The sequence below is a fragment of the Silene latifolia genome, chromosome 6 (genome assembly GCF_048544455.1).
Source record: "Silene latifolia isolate original U9 population chromosome 6, ASM4854445v1, whole genome shotgun sequence".
In the NCBI taxonomy this organism is placed as follows: domain Eukaryota; kingdom Viridiplantae; phylum Streptophyta; class Magnoliopsida; order Caryophyllales; family Caryophyllaceae; genus Silene; species Silene latifolia.
This window is the reverse complement of record NC_133531.1, coordinates 76,936,449-76,947,638: the sequence shown is the minus strand read 5'-3', so window position 1 is coordinate 76,947,638 and position 11,190 is coordinate 76,936,449. Positions and strand designations below refer to the sequence as shown.

At 33.5% G+C, this 11,190-nt stretch overlaps 1 protein-coding gene across 1 annotated transcript; it reads right to left on the bottom strand.

Moving 5' to 3' along the window:
* Window positions 1-9,952: 9,952 nt before the first annotated feature.
* LOC141588246 (uncharacterized) lies at window positions 9,953-10,531 on the bottom strand. Its single transcript, XM_074409698.1, has one exon. It carries the CDS (start codon window positions 10,529-10,531, stop codon window positions 9,953-9,955), a length of 579 nt encoding a protein of 192 aa, XP_074265799.1.
* Window positions 10,532-11,190: the final 659 nt, after the last annotated feature.

Sequence of the window (11,190 nt, the reverse complement as noted above, 5' to 3'; positions counted from 1 at the left end):
GCCCCTCCATTCCCAAAGTCTCAAAGATGTGCACTATATCTTCCTTAACCCCCAAAGTCTCCAAGATTTTGGGGTTCACACACTGGGTTGGTCTCATAGTTCGAATCATCAAGGCCGCAAAAGCATTACGTTGCTTATAGTCAGAGAAGATTACCGATAGATATTCGTCCACCGGAGGAACAACGGGTTCTTGACTGGATTGACCCGTTTCTAATTGCACATGGGCACGAGTCCACTTCTTAGCTGGGGCTTTTGCTTTCGGCATGATGCAAAAAGATGAATTTTAACAAAGGTATTTCTAAAAATTTTGCCATAGAGTGGACTGTTTTCAACTCATACACTGTTAAGACGAAGTTTAAGACAGATTTTTCTTGTTAAAACAAAGCATACCATCCAAGAGGAGCATTTTTATCACCAAATAATCCTTTAAGGAGCATCCTAAAACAATCTAAGGGACCAAAATACAACTTAGGGCAAAACTCTAGAAAATTTTTTGTAACATAGAAGAAGCGATTTTAATCATGAAATCGTTTTTGTGAAAGCATAGGTGATGTTTATACAAGCTAGGGATTCGAAATTTGAACAAGTTCTACCATAAATTGATAACAAATTGAAGAAATTGATTAAATACTTTACCTTGATTGAGGTTTGGAGCAAGCAAGAATGAAAACCACAAACAATTACCACCAAGAATCACCCAAGTGCTTGAGAGAGAAAGGGTTTTTTGAAATATTATGAGGAAAAGAAGAAGGTATGAGGCGGAAATAAGAAGGAAAGAGGAGTTATAGGGTTTTTAGAGTAAACAAGGTTGAGTCGCGATAAACGGGTACTCAGTCGAGTATCGGGTTTACTCGGCCGAGTATGGCTTACTCGGTTGAGTATTTGGTCTGCTCGGTCGAGTTCAACAGAACAGAAATGGAGTTTTATATTTTCAAAAGCCTCATGCAAAACAAATAACGATGTTCGGAGTACCATACGATCGAGCTCGTCACCGTTAGACTTCAATTCTATCCCATTATAACGCACCACAAATTATAACCGTCATTAAGTTATTTTACGAGTACTTCATGTTTCTTACACAAAATCGTAGTAAGCAATTCACGTCACAACTAATGCACACAACTAAACTTGACTACACAACAGATAAGACCAAGCTATGAACTTACATCGATACACCTCATTATGTATTCCTACACACATACCACACTTCATTATTCCTATGGAAATCACGTACTACACAAGTCATACACGAGGCCTATCATGTTCAATTACGAATTTTTTCCTGTCACACATTACCTTTTTCAATTCATGTCATCCTTTTATCATTCGTCCGACAACTCACAAACTTAACCATTCACAAGTATTAAGCACACATTACAACACAAGTTACTGTAAACAAGTACATATGATGCACACAGTTAACACAAAACACTCCTATCATCTACCCTTCCACGGCGGCTGGCTTAAGCGCGATCGGGGCCGAGATTTTGAGATGAGGGCGCCTTCTCACCCAAAACCGACATAAGGGGGCTCCCAACATACATACACCAGGTTCATTTTAATTTGACTCCCTATGTTCATTTGATTCATTGGTTCAGGTTCCAAATCCGTCGCTCTGATACCACTTTGTAACACCCCCGTACACAAAGATGCCTTACCAAGGACCATCCCCGTGTATGAAGATGTTACTATCTCGGTTGCCCGAGGTAGTAGATCAGAACAACAATACAAGAACATTTATTAAATAACTTTAAGTCTTTAAAATGGTGAACAAAGTGATAAGATACAACAAAGACGACTCCAAAGACTACTAAGCCTGATTGTCTTAGATTTCTACTTCGGTAGCGTGGTGACTCGAATCCCTTCCTAGCCCGCGAGCCACATGACCAACTGTACCTGACAAACCAACTGCTCACCATCCCCGAATAGATCACCACAGTTTTGAAAACACAACACGGGTCAGTTTACTGCATAACAAAATAAGAAAAGTACAAAAAGGCAACCAGCTGATCATCATCCACCTCCAAACTCCCGATCTCACACAGTAACCGACTACACACCAAAGTGTGTAGCCCTGCCAGATTACCCATCGCAACAGGTAATCCTCGCCGCCAGTGGGGGACCGCAGCCAATCCCCACCTAAGCCCCGCTCATCAACGAGCGATAACCCTGTTCATTAATGTGCACATCCCCTTCTGTGGCGGGTTCCACAGAGGACGAAACTAGGGCGTGAAGCCACTCCCGCAAGTGACTCCACTCAAAAACCATCACAACAACCACACCAACTCCATCTCTCCAACAGTGATCAGCAGATAATCAATCGTACACAATACAAACATAATCTTAAATCAATTATCAGTAAACTGAGTAGGGAAACCCCCACCTCATCGCCCATCCATGAAAATGCATTCAACAATTATCTAAGCAAGCCTCTGAGGCGAATCCTACAAACAGTAACCACATCCTATTACAAGACTACCCCAAAAGCCTACTGGAAGACGACAACAAAACGACGACTTAACATGCGATGCGGACCGACGACGACAACGATGACATCTTTACTTGCATACTCCATGTGCAACCCAATTCCCTTCCATGGTTAGTGTCGAGGCTAGATGAGAGTGTAGGGAAAGGTGGGTGATAGGAGAGAGGGAGAGAGATATATTAGGGTTAGAGAGAAATAGAACAGTCGGAATGAAATAAAACTCACGAACTCACGTTTTATAGTAACGCGTCAACAGCGACTATACTCGGTCGAGTACTCTCATACTTGGCCGAGAAAGCCCTACTCGGTCGAGTGGTCCACTCGGCCGAGTAGTCCATACTAGGTCGAGTAAATCATCACATAAGTCTCATATTCTCTCACATATCCCCTCCTAAGGTCTTCCGTCGTCAAAAGGTCGGTCAAAGGGTCCTTAAACAGGGCAGGTATTACAAAATTGACCATGTTTTAGTCTCTTACAAATGTTTAGGAAAATTAGAAGCTTTTATATAATTTAAATTTAACCCAAACTATATAATATTTTCATTGAGATCCCTTAATCGGGTCCATCACACGGTGCTATTAATTTAAAACTATATAGTATAATTAATGTGTATAACTTTCTTTAATTACATTGAAGTCCATTGGTTTATGGATTTAATATATAGTATTGATATATGTCATCATTTTCATAATAAGATAACCCCCACCATCCCATTTGTTGTTTCTCTTATTATAAAAGCGGGGATGTATACCCCCATAACTTATGAACTACGTGTAAATAAGCCCCCTAAGTTTCACTTGTAGCAAATTAGCCCCACAACTTTCCAAAAATGTGCAATTAAGTACAAATCAAGTTTTTTACCATTTTTTTTAAACTTAAACCTATTTTTTTCTATTATAAAAACTATTATAAATACACAAAAGTGGTAATTGAGCCCCATTACTTTGCCTAATTGTGAAGTTAAACCCCTTAACTTTAGAATGTAGTGATTAGGCCCCATAAGTTATATAAAATGTGAAATTAAACTCCTTGCCCAAAATCTCATGAAAATTTAATATATCATATATAAAAAGTGAAATTGATTATACTTTTACAAAATATACAATCAAAATTCAAAAAAAACAAAAAACAAATGAAATCATAATGTAAAATGAATTACTATCAATTAGAGAAGATTTTAAATTGTTTTATAATAAGAATATTTAATTTTTATAAAACAACTAAATATTTTTCCTAAAATTGTTAACAATTCTTTAAAAAAATATACAATATGTAATTTTTTTTTTTGGAAAAAAATATGAATACTCTAAAAATATATTTACCTGGTTTTAATTTTCTAAAGTTTTCTTAGGTAATAAAGAAATATTTTAATTAAAAAAAAAATTTTTTCTAAAAAAATCTAAAATAAAATAATTTTTTTTTATTTTTTTTTAGAATTTGAAAACATAATTTTATTTACATTTGAAAAATACGATATTTAAAAAAAAAAAACATAACTAATTTCGGTTTTTACAGTATGAGAAAATGAATTTCTCATGAGATTTTGATATGGGGCTTAATTTCACTTTTTGCAAAAGTTAAGGGGCCTAATCATCCCAATTTAAACTTAAGGGGTTGAATCTCACGATTAGACAAATTAAGGGGCTAATTTATTACTTTCACGATTATAAATATATTTCTTAAATAATTAAATATGATATTTACATATTCAACGAAAAATGTGAACCAATTTTAGTATAAACAAAATTCGGTCATGTAACTTTTCATTGTAACATCATTAATAATTCTCATATCAGGAATATTTTTCGCCAAAATAAATAAAAAAAAAATTTGAACATGTTTTTTAATAAACAAGAATTTTAGGATTAAAATCTAATCAATAATTTTGATTTTAAATAATAGTAAAATATTTAATTAACAAATTTTATTCTTAAAAATAAGATATGTGGTTAATTGCACATTAAGAGAAACTTATGGGGTTGATTTGCTACATTTATAAATTAAAGGATTTGATTGCACATAATATCAAACTTATGGAGGTAATTTGCTATATTTCCCTATTATAAAAGTGATGACATGTTTAACCCGTTTACAATTTTAGACGGTTAGGGTTTGTCTGAAGTGAGATTTTGTGTTAGCTTGTTAGACGCTTTTCGCGAAACACGGAAGATGATACACATACACGAGGTGTATGATTTTTCCATACACAACCAATTACATAGTGACACGTGGCAAACTAGAGTTAATCTCCATTAGTTAGTTTAAGGCTAGATTAATAATTTAACATTTGTAGTTAAATTGTTAACTACATCTAGTTAACTATATTTATGGAAATTTTTTATTTCCTTATTTTATACATTAGATTTATTATTAAATCAAACCTCAAAAAAAGTCTTTGATAAGACTCGATCCCATAACCTCTTAGTTTGAATGCCATTAATATTACTACTATGACACATTCATCTTATTGTCAATTTTGCATATCTTTTGATATATATCTGTGTTAAGACCTGAGTTAAAACAATATGTACATATAATCGTTATTAATTGTATTTCTAACTTATATTCAATGTACCTTCAGTCTTAGATCATTGTACATACTAGGTTAGTTAAATGTACTTGATAAAAATTAAACTAAATATTTTATGTACCTATCGTATTTATTATTTATAATTATAATTTATATAATTAATATAAAATTTACATTCATTATAGGTCATATTATAATAACGAAAAATATTTAGTAAACTGAGGCGGATTTTTTTATTATTATAATATAAAAAATTATCAGGTATTATTACGAAAAATTATTATAACGCTCTAGATGTCATGTGTAAATATATTATTAAATTGTACGTCGAATGTATTTCGCTTTAATTTTCGTCTATAACTCATTAAGTGCATCTTAGATATATAAGAGGTATATATATAAATTTAGGATCCAGTAAGAAACATAGACTACAAAAATAACGCTGGAAATTCTGACGTATTTTTCATACCGTCGGATAATTCGGGAAACTGACGGAATACTGACGGATATTCCGTCAGTAAAAAATACTGACAGATATTCCGTCAGAATCCGACACAGGTTACTGGTGCGTTGAAAAAAGCAATGGCGCCATCACAGCCTGACGTGTTTCTGACGGATTATTAGTCAGCTATACATATTACTGACAGAAATCCCGTCAGATGTCCCCTCCCAAAAACCAGGCAAAACTCCATTATTGATAGAAAAGTCCTCACGGAATATCCGTCAGGAAAGTCAATATTTTGTTAACTTTCCTGACGGAAATTCCGTCAGGAACTTTCAAAACACGGGTTCCTGACATGTTTTCCGTCAGGAGTTTTCTTTGCCAGAATTGGCTAAAAGCCAATAATTGAGAGGAAACTTTATTTTTAAAATAACGACATATTTGGATTCGACGTACAATTTAATGTCTAGATAATATATTTCTTGGTAAAAAATTATAAGTTAGACAGAAATTGAGGCGAAATACATTTGACTAATTTTCATACACCTAATAATTATTTTCATGTATGTAACACTTTTCATGAACCTAGTACTCGTTTTCATGCATCTAGAGCCTGTTTTAGTGTGATTGCATTTTGTACAATAAGTATATTTTTTTTTAATATAATAAATAAATTAAGTTTAATTACATCCAATATTATACTTGAATGAACTAAATTAATGATAATGAATCGGGTTATGTAACCAAGTGGTATTAGTCCAGTGGTAGCCAGGTTAAACCTTGAAGCTTGCAGAAGTGCAGGAGTTAAGAGGTCCCGGGTTCGACTACCAGCTGGGGCGATGATCACTTGGCCACTGCAGCCCCGAAGGAGGTGGCTTACATGGTCCATGTGGTGGTGCGGGAATGCATGGACCCGGGGGGATTCAACCCCTCGTCATAAAAAAAAAAGGTTTATGAAAACTATAAAGAGATAAATAAAATAAAAATTCCCGACAAATACAATATTTCACAATACATTAGATTTGTACTTTAGTTAGTGAATAATAAGGATCGCTCTTAAATAATATATTAGTATAATATTTCATATTTATTTAAATATATAACTCTATAAAATAAACTAATATAAAATTTGATTTGATAAAATTAAGTAAGTAAGGGAAAGATTTAACAAATATTTGATACATTTATTGAAATTAGAGTTGTTCATGGACGGGACAGACCTATCCCGTTCGACCTGCTAACAAAGAGGGTTTGGACAACATATTTTCCAAAGTCCCGGCCCACGAACCCGCTAAAAACATTTTAACATGTCTGTGGGCCAAAAAATCATGTTAGCCCGGCTCACGTCCGACCTAAGTCCGCATTTGATCACCTTTAATTTAAATATATAAGCCTGATAAAATTGTGTAAGTAGCAAAAATAACTTTATTAATAGTTAAAATAATTGTAGCAACATTTGATGTAATAAATATGATATTAATCACCCATTTGAGTGATAAAAGTGACAATAATAGCAGACATAGTAGTGAAAGTCATAGTACCACGAATGAGAATAGTGAAATTAACAGTAGTGAAAATAAATAAATAAATATAGCGGGAGCAGTGAAAATAACAGTAGTGACAACAAATGTTATAAAAGTAACAGTATGAACAACGAAGAAAGTTAGCTAACAATTTGGTTTAAGAAAAATATTTTATTTATTTAAATATATAAGTTTGATAAAATTAACGGGAATAGTGAATTTAACTATAAAAATAGCGGGAATAGTTAAAGAAACAACAGTAATCAAAGGAGTAGTGAACGTAATAGTATTAATAGGGGTATGTCGTGGACGTAATAATATCAACGACGGGAGAATAAGTGATCGTGTTTTATATAATTTGTTGATAAGTTTTAATCTCATCATAATTTCAAGATATATCATAGAACAATATATTATAAATCGTAAATATTTGTGTTAAAAAATATGAACGCAATTATATTTTATAAAAAAATAAAATTTAAATGATATATAGAGGTAGCCCGGTGGGGCCGATACCAAACTTAGTTAAATGTAAACTAACGGTACAGATGATAATTATCATAAGTAAATAAAATATTTTGTTCAATTTTTTTCAAGTATACTTAAATCAGTAAATACATTACATTAAATATAAGCTAGAAGTATATATTTAATAATTGTTATAAGTAAATATTATTTTAACTCCGCTTTTAACATACAAATAACAAAAGAGATACATATTTAGCAAAGTGATGGATGTGTCACAATGGTAATAGCAAGTGTATACCTCTCAAGAGGTCATGGGTTCAAACCTCATCAACAACATTTTTGATCTAAATAATTAGATTAATTTAACAAGTTAACAACCACACATCTAAAATTACTAACTTAACCCTACACTAACTAATTGATGTTAACTCTAAATTGTCACGTGTCGCAATGTCATTGGTCGTGTATGGTTTTTTCCATACACCTCGTGTATGTGTAGCCGTTTTGACGAAACACTATAATTTTTACGCGTAGTTTATAACGGGGTGCTCAGTTAATGACTTTCCCAATAGTGTAAGAGCAAGATGCTTAGAATTCAAAATGTTGACTTGAGTGGAACTGACCCATCTCATTAATGACCAATTGGCTTTGTTAATTGTAGTAAAACATGGAAATTACTACCGCACATCATTCATTCGTCGGTGGAGAATGGGGATCGCCCATTTTCTATCCATTTTCTCAAAAGAAATGGAGAGGCAAGTATTTACTAATGGCCCGAATTATATATTGATAACATTTAACGGTTCTAAATTTACGCATAAAAATAAAGGAAAATGAGGATGTAAGAGGAAATTATTATTTAAAAAATTGTGAGAGTAAATGGAGAGAAAGAAAATGGAGATGATCCATTTCCGATCCTAAGGGCGTCTGTACTATCTTGCGTTGGGTTTTTGGGTTCTACGATAAATGAAAAATTCCCAATTTTTGCCATGATCTCTTTTCTCCTGTTTCACCGACTAAAATATTGGCTACTTCTCATTTCCAATTAAAAATTTCCGATTTTTTTTAGATTTACTTTATAACATTAGGTATAGAACTCGTGCTACAGCACGGTAATTTGGTAGGGGATGTTTCAAGAGAAGTGTTGTATTAATATTGTTTAAATAAATTAAATGTAATTTAAAGTTATATTATATCTGTTTTGAAGTATTAATAAAACTATAATTGTAAATTATTATTACATGCAACTAATTTATGACATTTATAATATTTGGAGATAATCTCAGTACAATATCATTTGCAAATCTCAGTACAATATCATTTGCAAATTGGGAGATAATCTCAGTACTATATCGTGTATTGTGTATATAAATTGGGGAATAATCTCGGTAGAATATTGTGTATTGTGTATAGTGTTTTTTGTAAATAACCCCCTTATATGTTACTCTTTTTACAAATAACCCCCTTATATGTCCATTTTTTGTAATAACCACCTTACTTCCCTCTTAATTCAAAAATTAGCACCCAAACTGAATTACGATGCCGATTTTTATAAAACCCGATCTAATTACGATATTCCGACTCTAACTAAACTAAACTACCTAAACTACCCTTAATAATTTACATTCACCCAACCCACACCCTCTTATCTCACTCATTCAATCATTTATCCCCAATTTATCCCCAATTCAATTGTTCATCCTCCATACCCTAAACTGCTCCCTCCTTGGTCTATCGCCAACAGCAAGAATATATGTGGAAGAATTAGCAAGGGTGGACGACTAGAATTATCTACGAGTACGTATTAATTTGATTCTTTTTATATTCAGAGATGGGAGGACATGTGCGGAAGTAGATCCCATACTACTTTTTAACGTTCTAAGCAATTTGAAAAGATATTATCCTTCAAGAGGAAGATAACTAGCCCTTAGTAGCTAGTTTACCATATCAAGATATTGACTTTCGCATCACCATATGACCAACAAACTCATTCGCATAAAACAATTGAATTGGGGATGAATGATTGAATGAGTGAAATAGAAGGGTCTGGTTTGGGTGGGTGTAAATTATTAAGGGCAGTTTAGGTAGTTTAGTTTAGTTAAAGTCGGAATGTCTTAATTAGACCGGGTTATATAAAAATCGTCATCATAACTCAGTTTGGGGGTGAATTTTTGAAGTAAGAGAGAATTAAGGTGGTTATTACAAAAGATAGACATATAAGGGGGTTATTTGTAAAATAGGGAACATATAAAGGGGTTATTTACAAAAAAACACTTGTGTATATATAATTTGTGTATATAATAATTTGAGTATTGTGTATTGAATTATATTATATAGTCTATAAAAAATATTGTATAGTGTATATAAAATTATATAGTCTATATAAAATATTGTATAGTGTATATACAACTGCCATTTTTTTTTTTGGGAAAATGTAAGCTTATCATTAAAATCATAATCGCCAATTACATACAATTAGAAGGCATAGTCATGCTAACTTCCTTCATGACTTAACAATTGTTTCTATCCAATTCAACACACTTACAGACTTACACTTAATTTGAAATTTCTTTAGTCTATTGCGAACATCTTGCTTAACTAGCTGAACAAGTTTCTCTGGACGTAAAAGCACCTGGTCAATCCTGCACTTATTCCTAGCCATCCAAATATGATAGATCAGACCGGCTAATATAGCACCTACAGTTTTCTTCTTACTGAGATTTCTGTATCTCTTTCTACACCACCAGTTGATGCAGTCTTCATCTGGCAGAGGCTCAGCATACCAGTCAGAAACCAACTTACAGGAGCGCCTACTGTAAACACACTTAAAAAATAAGTGAGTATGAGTTTCCTGTTGTATCCCACATAAATAGCAACAATTAGACTGAATAATCTTCATGCCCAGTAATCTATCCTGAGTAAGGAGTCTATTATGTCCCACAAGCCAACTGATAAACCCATGCTTTGGGACTGCCCAAGCATTGAGAGACCAAGGATACCACTCACACACAGCATCATGTGGTTGCAGCCACTTATATCCTAGTGCAGTTGAATCAGGCTCAGACACACCTGAGCTAGGCATTAGGAGCTCCTTGAAAATTGTTTTAATCTGACATATCTTTCTCCATGCCCAACTCGAGTTAATAGTTGGTTCATAATCCTTTCATTGTCTGTCCTTAATGTATATTGCATGAACCCACTTCACCCATAGGTGATCAGCTTTAATCTCAATCCACCATACATATTTTGCAACAACAGCCATATTCCAAACCATCAAATTATGCAGCCCCCATCCTCCTTGTCTCTTAGGCCTACACACACTGTCCCATGCTACTAAGGCTGGGCTAGCACTATCAGTTTTCCCATGCCAGAGATAATCCCTACAGATGGATTCAATTGTTTTCAAGATAGTTTTGGGGAGGATAAAAATACGAGCCCAATAGTTATGAAGAGTGCTAAGTACAGCTCTGATCAATACTAATCTGCCAGCATAAGAAAGATGGTTGGTCCCCATACCTCGAATCCTATCCACAACATTATCAACCAATCTAGTGCAGTCCAGTATAGATAACCTCTTGGGTGAGACAGTCACTGTGGGATTTATCTGTATACATCCCTTTAAATTTAAGGATTATAACGAATAATAAAGTGATGATTACGAGTCATAAAACTAAATTGCATAAACAATAGCATAAAGGATTAAGAAACAACCTTCGGTCCTAGCAAATTCGGCCTAAGAAC

Excerpts from the sequence above, each read along its gene's own strand:
- LOC141588246 (XM_074409698.1), bottom strand. The coding sequence starts at position 10,531 with ATGCCTAGCTCAGGTGTGTCTGAGCCTGATTCAACTGCACTAGGATAT.